Source organism: Centruroides sculpturatus, unplaced genomic scaffold (genome assembly GCF_000671375.1).
Source record: "Centruroides sculpturatus isolate CEXI.00-Female unplaced genomic scaffold, Cexi_2.0 scaffold109, whole genome shotgun sequence".
Taxonomy (NCBI): domain Eukaryota; kingdom Metazoa; phylum Arthropoda; class Arachnida; order Scorpiones; family Buthidae; genus Centruroides; species Centruroides sculpturatus.
The window spans coordinates 652,890-678,470 of record NW_019384440.1 but is presented as its reverse complement, the minus strand read 5'-3'; the positions used below and the strand labels follow the sequence as shown (position 1 = coordinate 678,470).

General features: G+C 29.1%; 2 protein-coding genes across 2 annotated transcripts in view; one reads left to right on the top strand and one right to left on the bottom strand.

The window, feature by feature from the left end:
- The window catches only part of LOC111620118 (nesprin-1-like), a 307,506-nt gene that overhangs the window by 260,715 nt on the left and 21,210 nt on the right, over window positions 1-25,581 (bottom strand). The window lies entirely within an intron of this gene.
- On the top strand, window positions 1,620-4,936 carry LOC111620135 (serine/threonine-protein kinase TBK1-like). Its single transcript, XM_023362000.1, has one exon. It carries the CDS (start codon window positions 1,798-1,800, stop codon window positions 4,054-4,056), a length of 2,259 nt encoding a protein of 752 aa, XP_023217768.1. The 5' UTR covers window positions 1,620-1,797; the 3' UTR covers window positions 4,057-4,936.

The window sequence follows — 25,581 nt, the reverse complement described above, 5'->3', positions numbered from 1 at the left end:
AATTTTTGTCTTAAAATTCTGTACTGAAATTATTTGGTGTTACAGATTTTCATAATACAAGAATTTGATGTCCTGATGTCTTATTGCTCTACATAGGATGACCAGACGTACCCAATTTCAGGGGACTATCCTCATTTTTCCCAGTTTTTAACATTTGATTGTAGAATCAATCCTTGAATAGAACAATTTTATTAAAACACCAATATAATATAACCAATTTACAGATTTTGAAATGTGTCTCCAGTTTGTTAGTTTTTTTTTAATTCTTTTTTCCCTGTGGGCACTAAGAGAGCCTCTTTCAGCAATCCCATTATGGGTTTGACCAGGCCCACAATGGGGTGACCGGGTGGTGAGGGATGAGGCCCGACATAACCGGATGGTCCACCTCCCGAAAAATTCCTGGGAATTTTTTGATCCATCCGGATTGGATCCCAGTTTCCCAGAGCAGTATGCTGTTACCTTGACCTTTTGGCCACCTGGCCAGTCTCCACTTTGGTTGTAAATGATATGGTCAGCTTTACTCTAGAGGACCCAAGACTAAATCCAGCTGGACAGACTCCAGAAATTCCAGGAATTTTCTTGGACAGTCTGTCCAGAGATGGCAAGTCCTGTCCCTCACCATCTGCCCACCCACATTGTGGGCATGACCAAACCCACAATTCCCATTTAAAACAAAGAGTCTCTTAGTGTTCACAGAGAAGAGAGTTGAAAAAATAAATGAATTTATTATAAGTGGAAAATTGTAAAGAAAGTTTTTCACTTTACGAAATTTTACTTTTTGTAAAATTAAAAGAGATTTTATTTCTTCTTTTTTAAGCATCAAAACAGCAATTATTATTGTAAAACGCAATGCTGCGGGTCCACAAAACTGATTTAATTTACTGAAGGTGATTATTAGCCAGTTAAATAGAATTTTTTATTTTAAAATAAATGCGACTAATAAGAAGTTAATTTCGGCGACTAAATTAATTGTTAAACAAAACATTCATTTTGTTAAATAAATATTATATTAAAACAACAACAATTTAATTAATTAATTAATGAGTACGATTTAATGAAATTTGGATTGTAAGAAACGCAAAAAATTCGCAAAAAATTAACGTGACGTCATCTAGGTGTCATATAACGTTACGTCACATGGCTATGACGTCAAGCATAAATAATGCCTAAAGTTTTTTCGTGCAGATTTCTTTTAGCTGGAACATGTTCAATAATTTTAAAAAATGTTTTTATTATTGTTAAGATATTTTACACGAAAATATTTTTTACATAATGTTAAAATAATTCAATTAAATGAAGTCTGAAAGCAAAATATTTTCGCGTCAAAATAAATGCGATATCTAACGCCATCTTGCGATTAAAAAACTTATCATCCGTTTAAAAATGAGCAGTCTTTTAACATTTTAAAGCAAAATTTCGTATAAATATATCAAAATTTTCAAATTAATTTTCCTCTGTTATATATATAACAAAAAAAAATGCAAAAGTAAACTTTTATTCGCATTTATTTAAAAAACAAAAAAAATTGAAAACACTTTGTTATAATTTCGTTTTATTTTAAGCACTTTAAAATAATAAAATTTCGAGTTGTTATATAATTTATTGGACAACAAAGTAAACTTGTACAGCGCCGTGCCAAACGTTTCCAGGCGACGTCATCCTTCGACGAACAACGCCCCCTACCTGTAGACGTATCCTCGTACCGGTGACCTCCTTCGCAGAGTCAACGTCACGTGGCAAGAAGCCAACGAGACGGTTTCGTTTTCTGATGTGAAGTTTCATCAAAATACGCGAGACATGTCGTATTTACGCGGTTCCGCCAATTATGTTTGGAGTACAACGTGTGTGCTAGGGAAGGGTTCAACCGGTGCGGTTTATCAAGGCGTGAATAAAGCGAAGGGCGATTCCGTCGCAGTAAAAACATTCAATCACGTAAGTCAGATGAGACCTTACGAAGTACAAATGCGAGAGTTTGAAGTCCTGAAGAAAGTGTGTCATCAAAATATTGTCAAGTTATTAGCTATAGAAGAGGAAGTGGAAACTCAAAGTAAGGTTCTGGTGATGGAGCTGTGTACTGGTGGGAGTTTGTTTACAATACTAGACGATCCACAGAACAGTAATGGACTGGAGGAAAGCGAGTTCCTGTGTGTTTTAAGAGACCTTTCTGCAGGAATGAAGTATTTGAGAGATAATAACATCATCCACAGAGACTTAAAGCCGGGAAATATCATGAAATACATTAGCGAGGACGGTAAAAGTGTGTATAAGTTAACGGACTTCGGTGCTGCTCGAGAACTGGATGATGATCAGCAGTTTATGTCGTTGTACGGAACCGAGGAATATCTACATCCCGACATGTATGAGAGAGCCGTGCTTAGACATCCGGTCGGCAAGTCCTTTCGTGCTACGGTCGATTTGTGGAGTATAGGCGTTACTCTGTATCATTTGGCCACCGGATCTTTGCCGTTTAGGCCTTACGGTGGAAGGAGGAATAAAGAGACGATGCATTATATCACAACAAAGAAGGCTTCGGGAGTTATATCTGGCGTTCAGTGTACGGAGAACGGACCTATAGAATGGAGCGAAGAATTACCTAAATCGTGTCTATTGAGTCAAGGACTTAAGAATTTAGTTACTACTCTCCTTGCTGGTATATTAGAATGTAACGCCGAGAAAATGTGGTCTTTTGATAAGTTTTTTGATTCTGTTACAGATATTGTTAGTCGAAAAGTATTTCATATTTTTTATATGAACGCGAGTAGAGAGATCACAATTTATATGCAGCCAGAAAAGATATATAATCAGTTGAAAGAAGAAATCATGATTCAAACTCATGTTCCTGTTGTAAATCAATTGTTACTGTATGAAAAAGCTTTATATGACAAATTAGTTGAACCAAATGCAAAAGTTTCTATTTTACCCAGTACTTCAATTGAAAATCCATTGATTCTTATACAGAAAGATAATACTGATATTAAACTCCAAACGGGAATGGAAGGGCCTTCGGCAAAATTCCCTATGTTTCACATGTCGACCGTAAATGTAGAGCATGATGCCGTTATGGCTAAAACATGTTGCAGTATTGCCCACGCAGTAAAACGACTCATCGAAAAACTTGTAAGATCCTATCGTATGTTATCGAATATTCCAAATATTCTTTTATATATTATAAATGAAGATGTAAATAACTTATCAAAAACAATGAAACAACTTACACAGAGAGTGGAAGCACTTGAAGGACAAGTTAAAGTGTTTGTTACTTGTCAAGAAAATATTATTGAGATTATAAAACATTTTGATTCAAACAGTTTATCACTGAATAGTTTATCACAGCTTTCAAAAATTGGAATGGAAAAACAACATAGCAATAATGCAATCAATCTTCATCTTGCTTCAATAAGAAATAAATTCAAGCCTCTAGAATCAATGCTTCAAACTAAACAACTACAAAAAGACTGGGATACAGTATTAAATAATTGTCCAAAACTGGATGGTTGTAATAATAAAGCAGAAACTTACGTAAATAAAATACGTGACAGTTGGCAAGCTTTTGTTAGAGATAAGACATCACGTACACTTTCTTATCATGATGAACAGTTTCATTTACTAGAAAAAGTTAAGATACAGCAAAACAGCAAAAAACTTCTAACACTATTTCGTGATGAATGCGTGGAAGCCTGTCATGTTTTGGCAAAAAAATTAGAAAAATGGTATAAAGAAGCTCAAAAAATGTTAATCATCAAAAAAAGTGTAGAGGAGGAATTGATAATGGGAACTGATATGGTAGATGTCCATGACATGGCTTTGAAAAATATGGAAGATAAATTTAGCAAAAATGTAACAGATCTGTTAACAGAAATAAAACAGAATACAAGTTTGGGAGTTAGTCAAAAGTCTATTAAGCTTTCTTCACGGATTAAACGTGAATATGAAAAATTTAAAGAAGAAGAAATTGGAACAAAAGATATCATGGAAGAAACTAGTACTACTTTGGCAAATATTGAAAGTTTATTATCACAATTTTTTGTAAATCCATTAGAAAAGTATGATCCGTGATTTTTCCAAATATTCAAAACAAGACTTTTGAATATTAAGTTCAAATACTTTATTAATTAGTTCCTTAATGATATCCTTTTATTGATAAGGATAAATAGCAAGTATAATATGTATATTGAAAATTATAGTTGTATAAATGAAGAAAAATATTCTATTGTATACTTTGTTTTTAAATTACAGTAAACAGAAGAGCAAAATTTTAAATTGAAATATATTGTGAAGAATTATAAATTAATAATGGAATTTCAATACTGTCAATATGCAATATTTTAGATATAGTTTTTTTCCTGAATGAAACTTCATTCAATTTATGTTTATGCTATTATATACAAGCAAACTTATTCGTTATGTAAGATAATTTGAAAAAGAAATAAATATAATAATTTTTGTTATGTTAGAAGTTTTAACATTAATTCACCCATTAAAACTTTTTTAATTATCCTTAGAATTTACCATCATTAGATTACATAAACATATAAAGCAGTCATGAACATATAGATCATATGTGGCTCTTGAGGTCCTCATATGCAACCCTCAGGCTTTGCCAATGTAATTTTATTCTGTTTTCTGCCTAATAAAGCCAATATTTGTAACAAAGAACATTTAAATTAAACTTAACCAGTAAAACAATGAGAAACTATACATTTTAGTACCTAGTGTACTGGTAGAATTTTTTGGAGTTTAGGCTTAAATCCTCCATAAAATGCAGCAGCCCATATGCAAAAGAGGTTACTCATCACTGGTTAAAAAAAAATGTTAGTTTGCTTATCAAGAAAAATCTTTGGATTTCAGCAAAATATTTAATAAGATTGTCTTCAATTTTGTATTAATTTTGTTAATTACATTGTTGGAATTCAAAGGTATCTTGTTATTTAAAAGAGTAATGTACAAATGCCAAAAATTTAAACATTTAAATAAGTTATTTAATCTTCAAAGCAAATAAATAAATGTTCAAATGAAATATCAATTTATGCATATTATTAAAAACATATTACAACTTTTAGAATTGTGTGTTCAAGAATTGTTGAACCTTCTACTGTCAATTCAAATTTTTAATTATATGTATAAATTTGGGAGTATTGTAAAATCAGTTTTAAGTCAACTGTATAATAACCGAAAAAAATGTTTTAATTCATTAAAATAATTTATACATTCCAAAAACTTCATACGTAATCTTAGTTTATAAACAATTTAATTTAGTAACTTCAAGCTATTGAAATATTTGCTAATAGGAAATAAAGCAAAAATTTTTAGAAATTATTATTTATATTAAAAAATATGCACATTCTTATTATTGACCATTGGAATCATATATATTCCATCAATCATGTTTCAAGAGATTTAGTTTTGTTAGTTAAATTAGTAGTGTCAGATATAGTCTTCCAAAATTGGATGCTACCATTTTAAATTACTGTAATTATGTTATCTGAGAAGTATGCAATGTACACCAATCAATAGAGTAACTGTTTGATTTTCATCTCCCATCTGCATTCAAACATCTTATTGTCTACTACCTCTAGGAAGTGTTGTAAATGATAATGGCAACTTCACAAGATGTTTTGTGTTCTGCTGTTCACAAAGTTGGAATCATTCATCATTGCGCAACATGAGTAATCTGCAAGCTGTAGAATTGTGGCTGCTGTGAAAGGAGTAACAATGGATATGCTGTAGCAAATATAGGAAGAGTTTGAGTATCAGTTGAATATGCGTCGTATGACACAAAGTGTATGCATTGAGAAATTATAATGAGAAAATATGAAATTTGGACAGTTCTCCAATGTTTTAATGTACATATAACAATCACATGATTTCCATAATTAACATAATTACAATAATTTAAAATGGAGTATCTTTTTTGGAAGACCCTGTGATTATAAAAACTGTAAATTTAAGGATTGATATCCTTGTAATTGTTATCGTTTTTAAAATATATCAGCTAGAGTAGTTGGTTTATGATATATAAGAAAAACTTCTATTGAGGAACTATTTATTTATTCTTACATCATCATAACTACAGTATCATTTTTAAAATTTAATTTGAATCATTAGACCAAACAGGAAAATGTTATTAATATATTGAATTATAGGTAGCTTCCTTATTCTCTTTGTAATAACACTACATATTTTCAAAAAATTTTATTTACAAGTAAAACTAAAATTCAGTCATTCTTTTGTAAATTTAATTATCTGATAACTTGTAATGATAATATAGAGAAGATTGTATATTAATTTAAAAATTTAAATTACAACTTACAAATCAATAAGTTAATTAATTAAATAAACTGTTTCTTAAAAAAACAGAATTTTTTTATCATTATTTTCTTATGTATTAAATCTATACTTTGAAATAATTATTCAGTTCATAATTATCTACAGTAATTATATGTATTTTAAAGATACAATAGTTTATCTGATAAGTTATGCAATCCATATCTTGGTGTAAATATTGATGAGTTACCATAAATAATGCAATATAAAATTTACATGTTAAATAGAAAGTTCTCGTAGATTAGTAATTTAATTAAATAAAACTAAAAAAAACACTTCTGCTTTAATTAGAATTGTTTCTAAACTTCAGAGTATGATTTAATAAAGCTAAATTAAAGGTTATTAAAACATTTCAGTTTCTTTATACATTAGAAAATGAGTAGGAAATTATTACTTACAATAAACTTATATTACTTGAAGTCTGATGTAAACAAAATGTAACTACATTTCTTCAGACTAAACAGATTAAATTCATTGTAAGACTGTATTTTCTATTAATTTCCCTTGTATTTAGATGTCAAAGGTCAACAGTGCTATTTTAACAATTAGAAAATTTCTGTCGTTTTTAAATTTCTCTTATTCAACGTAAAACACATTTAACTAACTAATAATTTTAATAAATAGCCTTTTTTTTATAACAATTATATTATTAGATTTTTAATTTGAATCTTTTAATATATTAATTCATTCAGGATGGGCCTGAATGCAAATTTTTATATATATTAAATTAAAAATATATTTCAATAGATGTTAATGGATGTATAAAAAAGTAAAGATTATGTAAAATTAATTTTTAAAAAACACTTTTATATNTATTTATTTATTTATTTATATATATATTTTTTTAGGGGCCTAAAACCACAAATAAAAAAAAATATATATTTATTTGGTTATTTAAGGTCGTTATGGATTTATTACTGGTTTGAAAATTTTGAGAGAGAGAATTTTTGATAATTGATAATGAAAAGAAAGTGTAAAATTAATCTATAAAAACATATTTCTCCTTACATTTAATCTAAGAATTTTATATAGCTAGAAATAAGATAAATGTGACATTTTCATTACAATTATTCAATGAATTTCAAATTTTATTCTTTAATTATTGATACTTCAATATATTAAATTACAGTGAATAGAAAATATTTCATAACAAAACACCAATTAACATATTTACAGAATTCTTAAAAAATTACTGCTAAGATACTAAACAATCTTAACACACAGTTATGAAATCCTTAAGGAATGTGGATGTTAATTACTTAGTTATATAAATAATGAAATGATAGTGATATATGTTATCAGCATAATTTGAACCGATAATAAAATGTAACTGCTTAAAGTTATTCTTTATATTTATGATGTTTTAGCAATTGGATTACAGAATATAACCGTTACGATAACACAAAAATAAACATCAACGTGAGAATAAGAGGAAGTTGTATTTAGTATACACTGTGGTCACCGTATGACGCGTTGGGAAATCCCAGATGAAATCCGGTCGAGCCTTCTTTGCCGTAAATGGTTTCAAAACAGCTGTTTTATAAGTTTATCAAAGCATCTGAGTAATGAAAATTCAATTCTGTCCGTTACGAGCGAGTCTGACTCGCAGTAAAATTGATTAATTAAGTGAAGGATGAACATCCTATATAAATTACTTACAGTGGAGCGTTATAGATTCGTGGAGCCCAGACAAATTAGGGGCCTTCAGACATTTTTCTTCGGGAAAATTTTCTTATAAAAGATTGGTTTTGGGCCTCGTGCAATTTCTCTTTTTGTCCATATGATAACGCTCTACGAAAAGCTGTGAAGGTCCGCAACGATCGTACCAAATTCCTCGAGGCAATTAGGTGAATATTTTATCTTCGGATCGATTTTTGAATCGACAAATACTCCAATCTTAAAAATGAACTCTAACTTTGAATATAGCAGATTATACATAAATATAATGAGATCTATAGAAGAATTTAGTAGTCTATTTTATTATAGACAATGGTCATCTAGAATATTTCTTCGATTAAGTTTTCATAGGGACTTCGAAGAAAAGCTTTATCTTTGTCCATACTGGCCTACTATAATGAGGAAACTGGAGATCCAAGAAAGAAAAATGGATCGTTATATAACATGTTAAACAAGTGCGAAATGTTTTAATCAATAGAAAATAATTCGAATAAAATTAATTTTTCTTCTTTTAACAGGAAATAATCTAAATACAGGCCTATATAAAAGAATGTGACTAACGACGATAAAGGTAAAATATTGTGTTAAAAAAGTAAAACTATAATATTTTAAGCGGAAAATTAAATAGATGAAGTAGAACAGGTTCTGAATTAAATATCATTTGAATTTCCTAGAAAATATACTTAAAAATTGCAAAAGTGAATAGGTTACATAAGACAAAATTTTCCTTTTAATTCTTTTATGTGTTAAAACAATTCATTTCAAAAATGAATGATTCAAATAAATCTTGAATCGAAGTTGATTTATTTCTTTGAATTTCCTTATTTATATATCACACGCGTATTAAATGCATATATTATTCATAAGTTATTTTAAAACTTAAGTGAATTATTCTATAAAGTAACATCTTTTCGCCTTACTTTTCTTCTCTATTGTATAAATTTTTATTAAAGGTATTTATTAAGACATTTTAGAAAACTTGTAGAAGTGATATTACATAAATTTTCAGTATAACTTCCATGCAAATCTAAATCAAATAAGAATAAAAATAAATTAAAGCCAGGATCAAACTCATTATAAAAACTATCCAGATATATACTGTATCTAATACAAAGAATTTCAAGCTATCCCATTCGAAAATGCTCGACATGCTAGATTTAATCAGCGTGTGGAACAATTCTCTTGTTCGTTCAATCATCATTACTGTTTCAGATTTGCTCTGTAAAAATAATCATTCATGCGAACTGATTATTTTTATTTTTAGATATGAACTTATTTAAACATGAAAAATCCAGTCAAATTTAATAACATTATGGCATAATTCTAAGAAGAAAACAGGTATATTTTTCATTAAATTCTTTTTTATTTTTATTTTTTTTAATTCGGCGAATATTTTATTGATTTTCAAATTTTTTTTAAAATTTCTTTTCATATTTAAATAAATTTCTGTGTAATTTTTCGAAACTTTAATCACAAACTGCACTAAAATTAGAGCAATTTGAGTCATTTTACAGCATCGAGCCTCGAAATATCTAAATTTATTTATATTAATATAAATATATTATATACATATGTATATTAGAGTTTTAATTTATTTTAATGCGGAAAAATTTACCAATTTCAGTTTATTATTAACATATATGGGTATAAAAATACAACGTAAGCCACTGATTAGCTGTGGTGCTTATCAGTTCTGATTTTTTTTTCCCCTAAAACTGCATTTTGTGGACCTTCTCTTATGTTCTTCATCTGGAATCCAACATTAATCCGCCATCTTACTGACATCCCATAGTCCGTGGTATCTTCTTTCCATCTCCTTAATGTCCTAATGGACTCTTTCGCCTTGTTCTTCACTTACAACCCGTAGATTTTTAGGAAAGTAATCCAAGCGGGAGTTCAGAAAGTGTACCTTGATGCCCATATTGCATCCCAGTTCATGGTCCTGAATTAACAAGTTCTCTACTATTTCTTTATAATCGGGATCTTTATTGTTTCATAGAAACTTTGAAACTATTACCTTAAATGCAATCCAGGCATCCCGTTCTTTGTCGTTCATTGCAGAAAGAAGTTCTGTGTCTGATATTAATTTCCTTATATCAGGTCCTGTAAATATATACCTCCTTTTAGTTTTACTTCGGACAAGACTGTAAACTCTTTGCATAAATACAAAAAGTAGTCTCCATCCTTTGGTAAAGCCTTTCTGAACTGTTTTATGAACCCCAGCTTAATATACAGGGGTGGCAGCAGAATCAATTTAACCAATAAAAATGGTTTTGTAGAAAAACCTTACGTGATAGAGAAAAACTAGTAACATTTTTGAATTCAGCATAAAATAAGGTATAAAGATCACATTAAAAAAAAAATCAGTTTTTCCACTGTAGACCTGTGTTATTGATACTATTTATTGATTTAATATAATATGGCATTTATGGAAAATTAATAATTTATTCATAAGAATTATTATCATATAATTTCCAAATTGAAATTCATTAATAAAATACTGTAGTATTTCTTGTATAATTTTTTAAAATTAACTTAAGACGTGATGTATTTATTTCTGTTCAAAATATGTGAATTTTTAGCTAGTTATATGTTAATACTACTGTATTAGAATATGATAAATATATTATTAAAAGAGGAAGACTAATTCGATTTATTAGAACTTTGGAAAATCAACACTTCAGATTTTCTATAATTAGAAGTCAGGAAGTCAGCTAATTAATTTATTTATTTACCATATTTTAATTACTCTCAAGTTATTAAAATCTAGTAAAGAAAATTTCATATATATTAAGCATAACTGTTTATATTTTTGGATCTTTCAAAAAAAATTAATTATTTAAATTTTATATGTGTACCATGCTTTGAAATTTTGTATGAGTATGTATATATTAATTCCTTCATCCAATATGTATATACAGTATATATATATATATATATATAACTACTTAGATAACTCTACTAGGGACCAATTTAATTCTGTGTTCAATGCATTCAAGCAGAAATCCTTTACTTTCAATAGCACAAACAATTTTGGTTCCATTTGAATGAATCTTAATGAAAATTGATGGAAAATCATTAGTTATAATAAGCTAAAAGAGGCTACAATAAAAATAAACAAAAGTGCAATTTAATGATTATCAAAATTTCCCTTAAAAATTATCTACAGTACAATTATTGTATTAATTAATAAAGTTTTGCAATTTATAAAATTACGGAAGATAAATAAAGCTTTATTTTGATGATAGTTTTAAAATTCATTTATTGATATTTTCATAGGAGATAATGTCATAAATCAGTTATCAAAAATGATTGAGATTAATTGATCAAACACTCTTCAAGGACAAAAAATATTTATATATTTTTTATTATAATAATAGTAATATTCTCTCCAGATTATTTTGTATATTTTAGATTATCGACATTTATCTACTTATATACCAAAACAAAAGATAAAACAGATTATAAATAAATTTCTGAGTATAAAGAGGAAAGGAAAATGTGGAGAACTTAGAGAAGAATTGATGGATAACGTTAGAAAAAAACAAATATACATAGAAATAATAGTAGGAACATAGAAACAGCATTGAAAATACTTTAAGAAACACATAAAAATATTATGAAAAATCTCTCAATATGAAGATATTTGATTGAGAAAATATTGTATAAAAAGATGGGTTCATTTACATAATGTTTTTTCATAACAGGATATCTACAATCCATTATTTAACTACTATAAAAGAATTTATGCAATATTTTCACGATAAATACGTAATTAATTCATTAGAAACTAAATTATTATTTGCTTTATAATCTGTAATTATATTATTATTATTATATATAAATATAAATAAAATGTGAATTATTCCACGATTATCTGCAGAATTCATTGAACCAACCTTCAGATCATGCTTACTATACACGATTCATCAATGATTTTAAATTCACTGCACATCAATTAATGATAATTATTCGATTACTTATTAAAATACATTTATTTATTTATTTATTTGAAGTGAATATTTTATTAAAATTTATTAAACTAAAAATATAATCATTCGTATAATTAACATTGTCCTATTTAAAGTTTTATATTCAGAGATATAGAAAGAAAAATGCATCCTTGCTCTTATTCTTAGATTTAAATATAGGACATTTCTCTCGTTGTCTTGAAAAAATACTTTGATATAAAAAAAATAATAATAATAAAGTAGATAAATGTTTTACGAATTTTCCCATAATAAATTTCTTTTACGAGTTTTCAATGGTTTCTTATTAAATATTTGATTTTTATTATCATCACAAGCAGAAACTAGATGATCCAGCGAATTCTTTTTCGTACAGTTTCATTAAAATAAATGTTAACACTCTCAAATATGAGTTTTTAATTAAATATCATAACTATTTTACCGATTTAAATCAGTTTAATTAATAAAACTTCATACTTTTTTACCTATTTAAAGTATAGAATTCCTCGTCTCTGCGAGACAGGGCGTGGAGTTAGTATTTTAAAGACGTTACTAGTTAATTAAATAACTAAAATGGTATAAAATGTACCATAAATAAAAGTTTAATCAACTGAAAAAATGGTCGGTGCCGTCATATTTCTTTCACGGCTGTGTTTCTGGAAATACAAACTTAACTATAAAATAACATAGAATTTAATTAAAAAATTAGATATTTTATACAATTAGGACTGGATTCAGACTTGGTGTGGCCTTAAACTATAACGTATAACGGGCCCTTTCTCTCTACCAAATAATATATGTAAAAATGTGAGACATATAACTAGAGTCATCGAGAGGGAGAAGTTGGGGTTTTTTCCCCCGGGTTTAGAGAAAATTTAGGGGGCCTTAATGTTATTTTTACTAAACGAAAATAAAATCTTTAAGACTGCTTTTTATTAATTAATAAAGAAACATCTACGTATTTAATTTGTACAGTAAAGTCTCTGTAATTCGACGTGTATCGGATTACAGAGACTAGGATTGCCGGATTTTGAATACAAAAAAATATATAACTACAGTGCATACAAGAACAAATCATTCGATTTATTAATACAACAATGTAATCATACAGTATAGGATACTGTACAAAGTATCAAAACAGAAAAAAACTGTGTACAGTACATAAACTACAAAATTTCATGTGCATGGCTCTGCGGAATGTCGGATTACTGAACGAGTGAGGGGCTATAGAGATTCTACTGTACAATATTTGAAGTTCAGAAAATTTTAAATTCGACAGACGATGTGTAGGCCTCAACTAATTAAACAATTACAAGTCAAGGATAATCAAATCAAAAATTAATTAGGTAATTAATAATCAAGAATTACACTGTATACGATGCTTGAGAAAGATTTTTAGGAATCAGAATCATGTTCTATGTATTTGACGAGTTAAAATTGTTAGTTTGTCGTGGGTTCGCGTTTGACCATGAGTTTTTCGGGTTTCCTTCAAGTTTGTTGTAACACATAAATAGGGGTCAATTTCCCATAAAGTCATCCCGGGGCATCCCCCTTGGCAGTAGAGTATCTGCTGAGGAATTTGGCACGTACACAGACTTTATAAAAATCACTTTGCAATTAGCTTTTGCTTTCTTCTCGTGCGAATAGAATAGTGGAATTTCGTTAGAATGTGATTATAAAAACAGAAATTATGTAAAAGTATGTCAGAAAGAAAGGAGCAGTCCATTAATTACCAGTACATCATTGTACACTAAGGGAGGAGTCGAGGCCTTGTCAACGATGACTTTTCAGTAATATTAGCAGCATACGAATGTGTTCTTAAAAACATATTTACTAGACCTATGAAAAAACTATTAAAAAATATTTTCATAACTTTAAAATCATTTCTTCAACGTCAGAGTGGTTCATCAACTATTGTACGCGTAATTAAAGGGGATGGGCTTGCCAAAAGTACATGACTGTACGAAATGTATGTCAAAAACTGTAGTCATTAATTGAAAGCCCAAGATGAAAGATCATCTATTAATTAATCTATGAGGCAACTTTTCAAGTAAATATACTGATAGTTTATTAAAAGAAGCATCATAAAGGATAATATTCGTATATAAAAATCTATACGTTAGCGTATAAACAATGCTATTATTTAATAAAATGTTTACTACTTTTCTCGATTAAACAGATAATAAGCAACAAGTTTCTTATTAAGAAAATCGGTTTGACTAGATCAATCAGGAAAAGCATTAATCTGTTATGTTTATACTGTATATATATAGGCTATATATATATATTACCACTATCTAAATCAATAACTTCAATCTTCAAATGATAAAATTACGCCAGAAAATACGTTATTGAATTACTTTTTAACACGGTAAATATATAAAATTTTGCAGTTTTAAATGTTTTTAAGAAGTTTTGTTTAAAATAATAATATTTTTTTATTAATTTTTAACTCTTTCTGCCCTGTGGACATTAAGACAGCTTTTTTTTTCCCAAACCCATCGTAGGCTCAAATTGGATTGATGGTATAAGGAGGCAACGCAACATATAGCCGATCTGCCAAGGAGGTTAATGCCTCTCTGGAGTTCTTTTGTGGGAACTGGCCCCTGTTTAGTTCATTAGACACGTGAAGAAAAACCGGAAAACTACATAGCCAGCCCACTGGCGAGGCACGAACCCACGACCAACTATCAGTATTTAGTAGTTTTATCTACTTGGCCATTGTTGAGGCCTCGTAGATTCGACCAGGTCTATAATGATCTATAATGGGTCCACCGGATGGTAAGAGACGGGGCCTGACATATCCGGGACTGAAAATTTCCTGACAGAGGTAGTAAGCTAATGCCTTAAACCGTTTCGGCTATCTTACAGATTAGCAGATGAAAGTTACATAAATTTTTTCTATAGATACAGTAAAACTGCCTAAACCGGAAAAATATTCGATGCTACACGAGTCCGGCTTACACAGGTTATACTGCATTATTATAAAATGAACTTCCTACATATTATTTTTCAGATATAATAATGATATGGATATGATAGCAGTAACGATTTCATGGGAGCTTATTGTTTCTGAAAGAGTAAAATATAAAAAACTGAAAGTATTTATTTACTTGCAGGAAATAATAAAATAATTCACATAAAAAACGCATTCTGTTATACAAATATACCGGAAAAATAAGTACAGTATATCTCATCATATAAAAATGTTATAGAAACAATCTTTTTCTGGAATATTTGTAATTTAATGTACAGTAGATCCCCCTATAAAACCGTTTCCTATAGTTATGATTCCTATAAAAATTGTGGCATTATCCGTAAACAACGGTAAAAATAACTCCTATAATACGTAAAACGTCATCGGGCAGCCGAACTACTTACCCGCCGTCCGTAGCGCCACGCTACGGAGAGATTTCTATCGTCTGGACAGTATTATATAAATTATATATAAATTAGGTACTGTACATATAATTATATATTAATTATATATAAATTAGGTACTGTATATATAATTATATATTAACTTAATTTATTGTAACTTTATTATAATTAAATATATATTTTTCGCCGTCTAGCGTCACGCTACGGCGAGTTAGGCGACCTATCGTCTGTTTAGTACTGTAATTTTATACATTTCTTGTGAAAGAAACATTTCTTATTTAACGGCCATAAAAATTATTTATATTAATGATGTCTCCAAAGGTCAACGAAGTTTTCGCAGAAAAATAATATCAGAAATCGCGGCCGCAATTTGATGCGCTGTTCCGCGACGAAACCAAGCTTTAGCAACGGGCGTAGTCGAACGGTACACACTCGGTAAGCAATCCTACAATTTTTTGTTTATAACGTAGTTTATACGGATTATTTTCAAAAAAATATACGTATTTTGGAAATGTTGAGTCGAATTAGTCTAGAATCGATTAATTTTATGAAAGAAAACCTTTCAAACAGCCGTAGTCCGTAAACTATGATTCCTACAAAATTGATTCATAAAGAACGGAACGTATCTACCGTCTTATAGGGGGATCTACTGTAATGAATTTCATCGATTTATAGAGAAATTAATGGGGTTACAATAAAGTCTATTTATATAATTATTTATTGTTAATTTATAATATAGAGTAGAAGAATCGGCAATTTTTATAATCAAAGAATACAACTGAAGAAATTCGAATTTATTTGGAACATTTTGGCTCAAGTTAAAAGACAAAAACACACAAAAATTTGGCACATTAAGAATACTTCATTAGACTCTTAGACCTATTTGTGCTTTCTTTTTTCCATTCTAACACAATACTCTTGTATAAAAATAAAGTCCTAAAGTCTGTAATGCAATAGTTTTATTTTCAACTAACTGTTTACTACTGATTGTGAGTCAATTTAACCTAATTATAATATTATGCAAGTTGGAAATTTTCAGAAGTCGACACCATTCTAAATTATACAAAATTTGACACGTGTTCATTGGGATTTTTCTAAACGTCTCACGAATTTCTTATCTTATCGAGTCATATTGGCATTTATTACCAATAAACATTTAAAATATTTAATAGTTAGACATAACAGTTTGCATTAAAGCAAAATACAAATAGTTTGCATGCTTATCCATTCTGTAAGACCTTTGTTTCGTGCATTAAACAGTATAAAAACCATCTAAGAACTCACGAGATGCAACAAGTAAATCATCAAAATTCAGACAATAATCAATTAAAAAAGTATATGAGGATCCAAGATTTCATAAATTAATGAATTATCTAAATCTAATCAAAACCAAAACTCGACAGAATTGCTAATGTAACGATTCAAAGGTGAAAGAGGAAATTCCAAAGGCTCATATACAGCAGAAAGCTTCGAGTCTCGCCAGGTCCTGAACGATTTAAAATATTACAGTAGTATTTTATCTAGCTACGAGTGATGTGCCAATAGAATTCGAGCCCCTGGATCAAACTGACAAAGCAAAAATTAGAAGAAAACAAACGGCGACGGCGACGAGCTAAAGAAGATTTGGCACTTATAATGTGAGAAGTCGAATGCAATAAATTATTTTTCTCTTAGTGTGTATATGTCACAGAGGTAACAAGACATAACACAATGCGATCCGAACAGAACTTGACTCGAAAGGACTAAGATTCGCTGAAGAACTAAGACTATATTAGTCAAGTAATTAGATTATGTAGGGTATATGCAGTTAAAATAGTAACTCGAAAATTTTAACGGTCGAATCGTTCTTCGCCTGGAAGTCACACGACTTCTAAATTTATCCCATATATTCAGAATGGGAAAAGTGAAAAAAAAAAAAACTGCTTTTCCTTAGGGTAGCAATTCTGAGATCTCACACACAGAAGCGTACTGTACCTAAAACCAATATTAGGGTGTCGAATTAGAAGGTGCAAACTCGCATTCCAATGGATTTACACGTTCCACAGCCACATTCTTATGGGCTTACTCTTCATCCACACAGCCACTAGCGCTGTGGACGAAGAGTAAGCTCTTAGATTAAGATAAGAGTAAGCTCTTACTGTATTATGATATTTCTTATGCACGGAACGCACATAATAAATTTTTATAATTAGCATACTTTACTGGAATGTTTCGAAATATATCAACCCGTATACAACGCACATATGTAATTCTTATTATGCGTGAGATCTTGAATATATAGAAACATTTTATTTGGATTAATAATATCATATATGCTCAATCACCTTAATAGATATTTCGTTATATAACTTACTTATATATACGGAAACAATGTATCAAGTGTGTTAGATATTCTTAGTATCTGTGTTGATGAGTTTATTCAACTTTTCTCATTCCTACTTGACGACGTGATAATTGATTATAATTGCTATATAATGAAGATTCGATTCCGATGAACGGGTTAAAAGATCACAGTATTACAGGTATCACGTAGTACTAAATTTATGCTCCGTCCCTCAACACAAGGTAAATTTAATTGCAATTCTTACAGTTTTCTTTTATTTTGTGTTCTAAAATATGTTTTTTCAGCAATCGTTTGCTAGATTTTTCTTTTCTTCATTGATACTTTTGCTGCCGTTTCCGTTTCCGCTAGTTGACAGGCATGTTCGGAATGGCGTTCATAGCGAACGTCAGAGAGTTGCAGTGTGACGTCAGTGGAAGAGACAGAAGGGGGCGAGTAGTGGTTCGGATAACTGGACGTTCCAGTTAATCGGCGTTCTACTATATCCATCAATAAATTACTCTAAAAACATTATTCAACGAATAAATTTTTATATTATTCATTTTCTTATGCGTGCATTCCATTAAAAATTTATCGATGTAAGTAAAAGGAAAATAAAAAGAACATTGGAAACGTAAACAAAGTAATTCTTAATCGTACATTAAGAGGTTAAATTCTCTCTCTCTCAGAAGGTGGACTACATTTTATAGACAGAAGAAACCGAAAAACCAACAAAAATAAATTATTAAATACAATGTAAAGTATCGCTTTACCAAAATATATAGGCCTATATATAAGTCCAATCACTTCTTAAAAACAGATAAAAAAAATATATTATAGAAGAATACAGTGTAACGTTTAAGTAGTTGAAGACTCTATCCAGACAACAACATAGTCATTATTTATCATTTGTATGATCATTCAACATAATTCATTCGATCCAGACAGAATCGTGTAGAAATTACGTGACTATACAGTCGACCCCCCTATAACACTGTTGATTATTCCGTTTTATATGAATTCCATGTTGTATGAATCACTTAAATTTTACAAATACGTTTGCCGGGCTGTGAACGGCTCACATATTTGTAAAATTTAAGTGACTCGTATAACNATGTATTTATAGTATATAAGATAGAACATCTGTCTGTTCTCTGTACACTTCTAAATCCTTTGACTAATCTGGACCAAATTGTTTAGAGTTACTCTCTTTCGGAAAAATGCTTCCATGAAACCTAGAAGCCCCCAATTTCACTCCCTTTGGGTTATTTTATGTTTAATACAATATTACATAAGTAAATATTGCATAATAATTAATGATGGAACCATGAATCATATCCTTAGTAATGATCTCAGAGTATAGAATAGTCTTCTAGATTTAGAAACTCTGCAGAAGTAATGTTGTTGATTTGAGCTGGCTTAAAATAACCAAACTTTTAATATGATTTTAATTAATTTTAATATTTATTTATTACTTTCTTGCCTGGGCAACACTAGATATATATACAAATACAATTTAATTATTAATTTAAACTATCATTTTTTTTTTATAATTACAAAAATATAATCTTTTTTAAACAAACAGTTTAGAAAATAATTATGGATAATGTAATTTAAATTACAATTATAAACAGCAATCAATTATTTTACACTGTTGTAATTTAATGTAACATAAACAGGAAGTTTTTTTTTCTTTCTTTCTTTTGGTACTTTTAATACTTTTGAATAATAGAAATTCCCGTTGTGTCAGATAAAAATAAGCAAAACGAATGTTTACTAATTATTAATTTATGAAATTTCTTAAACTTTTGACGTAGAAAACAATCTCAAGGGAGAAATTTAAAACTTTAAAGTCAATAACACTTTCACACGTGATCACAACAGCTTTAGAATCTACAATACAATGCTTTGATTGTGAATCATCTCATTAACTAAAAATACACGGAGTTAACAAGAAACGAGCTGCAGATAGATGCGTAAATAATCGGAAATTAAAGGGGGTACAGTACGTTTAACTGAAGTGAACCTGACTTACAATGCACTAAAATCGTGCGCGTGTTAAGTAATATTGAAATTTATACGTGAAAATTTGGACTATATATCGTATATTTCTCGAATGTTTAAATAAATAAACATTGAGGTAGATTCGTGCCGATTATTCTATATAACACCTTACGAAGAGGGGATAATTTTTGAATTGAAATAACGTGATTTCCGATTTGCATCGGAAGTTTGTATATAATTAATCGGTGCCTCATTCCCCTAAGATTTCCATATCTGGTCTCGCCTCTCATCTGTCCATCTCTGTTCTCGAGATTAATTAAGGAAAAACGGACAGTGGGATTTATGTCTATAGATAGGCAGATTAAGAGAGAAAATTGTCCCTGTGCCCCTCGCGCCATCCCTAAACTAAATTTTAAAAATAAAATATATTTATTTTTCTTTATTTTCTCTCTCTCTCTCTTTCTTTGTTAAGAGCCTGCTATTACGCGGATGCCCAAGTGCATGTGCACTTGTGCCCTATCGTTACTTCGTCCCTCCTTGACAATGATCGATGAGGTTAACAAATAACACAATTCGTTGACACGATACACTTAATTTCCTCTTCAAATACAACATAAAAGTCATGAAATTAAAAGATTTATGTATTGAAATTAAAGGCAGAGGAACAAAATAACTTAAATTTCAACAGCTTTTTTTTTTTCTTTTCGCTTAAAATAACACATTCCTAAAATTAATATTGATCGAAATCTCTTTTAAAATAACGATTATTACTTATAAATTATATAATAATTATTAGTTTAATTAATTAATATACTTGTATGTATATTTACTTCTAGTCTTCAGACATTAGTTTTATTTATAATGTTTGATATTAATACAGTAAAACCTGTTTAAAACGGAACGCGATGTTACGGGCCAGAATTTTCCGCTTTGGCAGGTTTCCGTTTGTGTTAATTAACTCTTCTAGCGTGTTGTGGAGATACAACAGACAATACAATACTATTGTCACAGCTAATTTCCAGACAATACAAATAACTTACAGCCTTAACAAAAGAGGAGAAAAAATAATAGACTGTAACTCTCGTCACTGAGAAGTCGACCGCGATCCGAACTGACAAGACACAGCATCAATTAAATATGATTTAAAATTTATCCGCTGTTATGCTGAAAATTTCCTCTTTACTCGGGTTATGTTATGCAATTAATACTCAAAAAGACAGATTTCCATTTTGTAGAGGGGGTCCGTTCCAGACAGGTTTTACAGTATAATCTATTGTAAACGTAATCAAGAAAGTCTCCAGATAAAAAAACAATTCGTTTTCCGTATTAAAGCATGTAGTAAGAGCAAAGTCTTAAATACAGTAAAACCTGTGTAAACCGAACTCGCACAGTATCGAATATTTTTTCCGGTTTGAACAGGTTTACTGTACTTATAAGCATTAAATGTTTTTAATTTCGCACACTATCAATCAATATTCGTCTTCTTTCTGTCGTTACTATTATTATTATTCAGTTAACATCTAAAACAAAACATGATATAACCATTTAATACAGTGTTGATATAATTACATTCAACCGCATTTTTATCTCACGATTAAAGTGTAAAACGTGACAGACAGACTATCTGAAACGTGATGAACGTAAGAAGTAAACAGGAATATGATTTAATTAAAGAAATTGCAGATTGAAAATGGGCATTGGCTTATATAAAAGATGATGAAGAATTAGTTTCAAATTCACTTGCAAACCACAGAATAACATATTTGTATACGAAAATCGAATAAAAATAATGGTAGATCCCGTAAACATGCGCTTGGTCCACTTCCTGTAGTCATCAAAAACAGAATTTTTAAATGTCACGAACTGCGTGATATTTCCGATCACGCGAACGAAAACATATGATCTTTAAAACCGAGAGTATCAATTATTAATTATAATTACAAAATTAAATATGTAAGAAAATTAAATGTGTCGTCGTCTTCGTAACAAACTATCGGTATCCAAAAACCTTTGATTAGGACCACAAGACAACGCCCACTGATCTAACATCCAAGAAAACTTTGTTAATGATAATAACGCCCAAACTTGGAAATTAACGATACAAGTTTTAATGGCGATCCGAACAATGAATTTTAAGATATTTCACACTGTTTTTTTTAGATATTTTGAAGATTCTTTGGCTTTATAAATCATTATAGAAGAAGGGTCTGTGTAGGATCCTTATACGAGGATCGCATGCGAATCTACAAAGATCCGTATGTGAATCCTTCTTCTATAAGGATTTACGGAAGAACGGTCTTTATAGAAGAAGGATAGGAGGGAAAGAAGGTCCTTACAGAAGATGGATCACATATGGATTACTGTATCCGTATGTTATATTATAAGTAGTGAACCCTTCTATAAGGATTTACGGAAGCAGGATCTTTATAGAAGGGTAGAAGTGAAAGAGGGTCCTTACAGAAAATGGTCACATATGGATCATTGTAGATCCGTATGTGAACCCTTTTATAAGGATTTATGGAAGGAGGGAAAGGGGGTTTTATAGAAGAAAGGAATGAGGGTCCTTACAGAAAATGGATCACTATAGATCCGTATGTGAGCCCTCTATAAGGATTTACGGAAGGAGGATCTTTATAGATGAAGGGTAGGAGGGAAAGATGGTCCTTACAGAAGATGGATCACATATGGATAATTGTAGATCTGAATGTGAACCCTTTTATAAGGATTTACGGAAGGAGGGAAAGTAATGAGAAGTCTTTTATAGAAGAAAGTAATGAGGGTCCTTTTAGAAGAACTGTCCTTAGAGAAGATGGATCTACAACGATCCGTATGAGACCCTTCATTAGCGAGGACTAACGGTATATAAATCTCAATGGGTCCACATACGGATACATCAGGAAAAACATCTATTTTGTAATTATTAAGTAAAATAAATACACTTCTGAGCATTAATTTTTATGGCTCCACATCATGGATAGTTAAATAACAGTGTTATGATCAGATACTGCAGCCACACCGTGTGCTACAACCATATTACATAACTGTACTAGTGTATAAATATATTTTTAAAAAATGCTTTATTTGTTTAACTTATTGTTGTTAGTTAATTCGATTAAATAATAAATTAATTTTAACACATAACACTAGATTTTATATCCAGTATCAAAACAAACACGTGTTTTCCAACCAGTAATTCGCGAGCTCCTTATCAGATATTTCTGAATCACAATCTTTCAATTCGCAGAAACTAGGAATTCCAAATAAAATAAAAAGGGTAGAAAATAATATAGTAGATACAATTTAACTTAATCTAACAATTCGCAGCAATAGGTGTGCCTTAATTCTTAGATTAGATATTATCTTTATGGCATGTCTCCAATATATAGAAAAACTTTGACTTCATTAATACAGACTGTAGAAAAGAAAATAGAGATTTATAGGGAATAAATAATTCTACGACGATTAGCAGGCACTAAGAATAATTTTAAATTCTGTAACGTTTATTTTTGGAAGTGGAATCTACTTTCAGACAGGGAGATGGAAGAGTGTTTTAATTTTAATGTGTTAAATTTAATTTTTATGCACTTGGTTATGGAGAAGATTAGAAAATAAAATATTCATTAACGAGATCAATTGGTTTATGTTTAAAAAAAATTACTATTATTATTATTAAATAAATAAATATTTTAATCAGAAGTATGAATTAATTACATTTATGCAAAACTCAATTTCTTAAGGAGAGAATTTTATAAAACTTAAATTTAATAAAAATATGTTCTTTAAATACATTTTTAATAATCATTTTGTATATTAAATTTAATTTATAAAGATTAAGATTCAATCATTTTAATATAAAGTATTTTCAAAATGATGGCAACAATACCCTTTGTATAAAAAAAAGCCTTCCAAAAAAAAGATATATAAAAATGATAAATAAATAACTATAACATGTATATTTTATTAATATTTATCATGTTTTAATTAATTTTCAATTTTTCCCATAGAGAAATGTTATTTAAAAATACTTAAAGGTCATTCTCAGATTTAACACATGATAAATGGCCAAGGTGTATTAGTACTGTTGCATCGTGAGAAGTTGGACAAGCACAAACTGTGTGAAAATTAGAAATAGATTCGAAGCAAAATTTGCAAAAATAATTATATATATATATATAATTCTATTTTTATAAAATATATATTAAATATAAAAATAATTACACAATTTTCATGTAAATTTTATTTTATTATAGTTAATCTAGTGAATATCTAATGCTGTAAGATGTTACTCTAATATCTCACAATTAACTCAGAATTAATTATTGTCATTAAAATGCATTCGAATTTAAAATTTTAAATCTTTTCTTTGTTTTTAAAATAAATAATACACTTGGAAAACAAGCAAAATGCATTTATTTTCAATCCAAAATCAATGTAAATTGGAAAAACAGGTGGATAAGTCACATGAATAATATGTTTTTCAGAGATTTATTTTAATCAAATTAAAGATATATATAAAACAAATCCAAACTGTATCCTATACGACAGCGTAACATGCAACTGAAAATTAATAATAAAACATTCGAAAGATAAATATACAAAATAGAAAAATTGGACTGTTTTCAAATCGAATAAAATATACTTTTAAATTAATTTTATATAAGTGAAATGTGACGTTAAATAAAATATCATATTATAATCCTTCAGTTTCATTTGTCTATTGTTTTAGTTTCTGGAAAACATTTTGAACAGACAAACGGACAAACAAAATTTTATTTCTCTAACTTTTTGTTTCCTAGAAATCATACAGTGTGATTTTTAATACAGGTTTTTCAATATAAAAATATCTTTATAATTTGATGAATTTGATGATAAACTTAATAAATTTTAATCTATTTTATCCATCTTTAATGTCATTTCTAAGAAATAATTTCAGATAAAAAAAAACAAATTTGATATTACAGTTTATATAATGTTATTAGATACAGTTGAACCTGTGAACAACGGTCACTGGAGAGTACATAAAAAAGGCCGTTGTTTAGAGGTGCGGTTATTGTCAGTTCGACTGTATATGAATTGTATAAAATGCATTGATTTTTAAATTTTTATACAGTAAAACCTGTGTAAACCGGACTGGCATGGTACTGAATATTTTTCCAGCTTGGCATGTACAGGTTTTACTGTACATAACATTTTTGCATCTGCTTATAGAACATACTTAATCATTTGTTAGGTCTCTATAGATACACTGTATAAAGTCTTTAATAGACTGGGAAGGTGATAACAGAGAATTTAGAACTTTAAAAAAAAAAAAAGAAGAAACTTTTAAGTACAAAGGAATTTGTTTGCTAAATTCAGAACATAAAAACTTAAAAAATTTTAAAGAAGATTGATTGTAGTTATGGTTAAACAATAATTGTTTAAATAAATAGAAACAGAAAGGCATTGACATATTTCTAAGATTTTTACTTCATACATACATCATTTAAAACGTCACACCTTTGTTAAAAATCTTTGTAGCATTTCATATCCCATATTTGGCAGAGGACCTCCAATGCTTGTTGAAATACTTTCACTACTTAATATTATAATTCTGATTAGAATTTTTATAATTCTTCAACCACTGCTATACAATTTTGCTTTCTTTCCTAAATTTTCTCAGTTTCTATCATCTTTATTGTGTATTCGTTAATATCTCATTCTANTAGTTATGGTTAAACAATAATTGTTTAAATAAATAGAAACAGAAAGGCATTGACATATTTCTAAGATTTTTACTTCATACATACATCATTTAAAACGTCACACCTTTGTTAAAAATCTTTGTAGCATTTCATATCCCATATTTGGCAGAGGACCTCCAATCAATGCTTGTTGAAATACACTACTTAATATTATAATTAATATTAG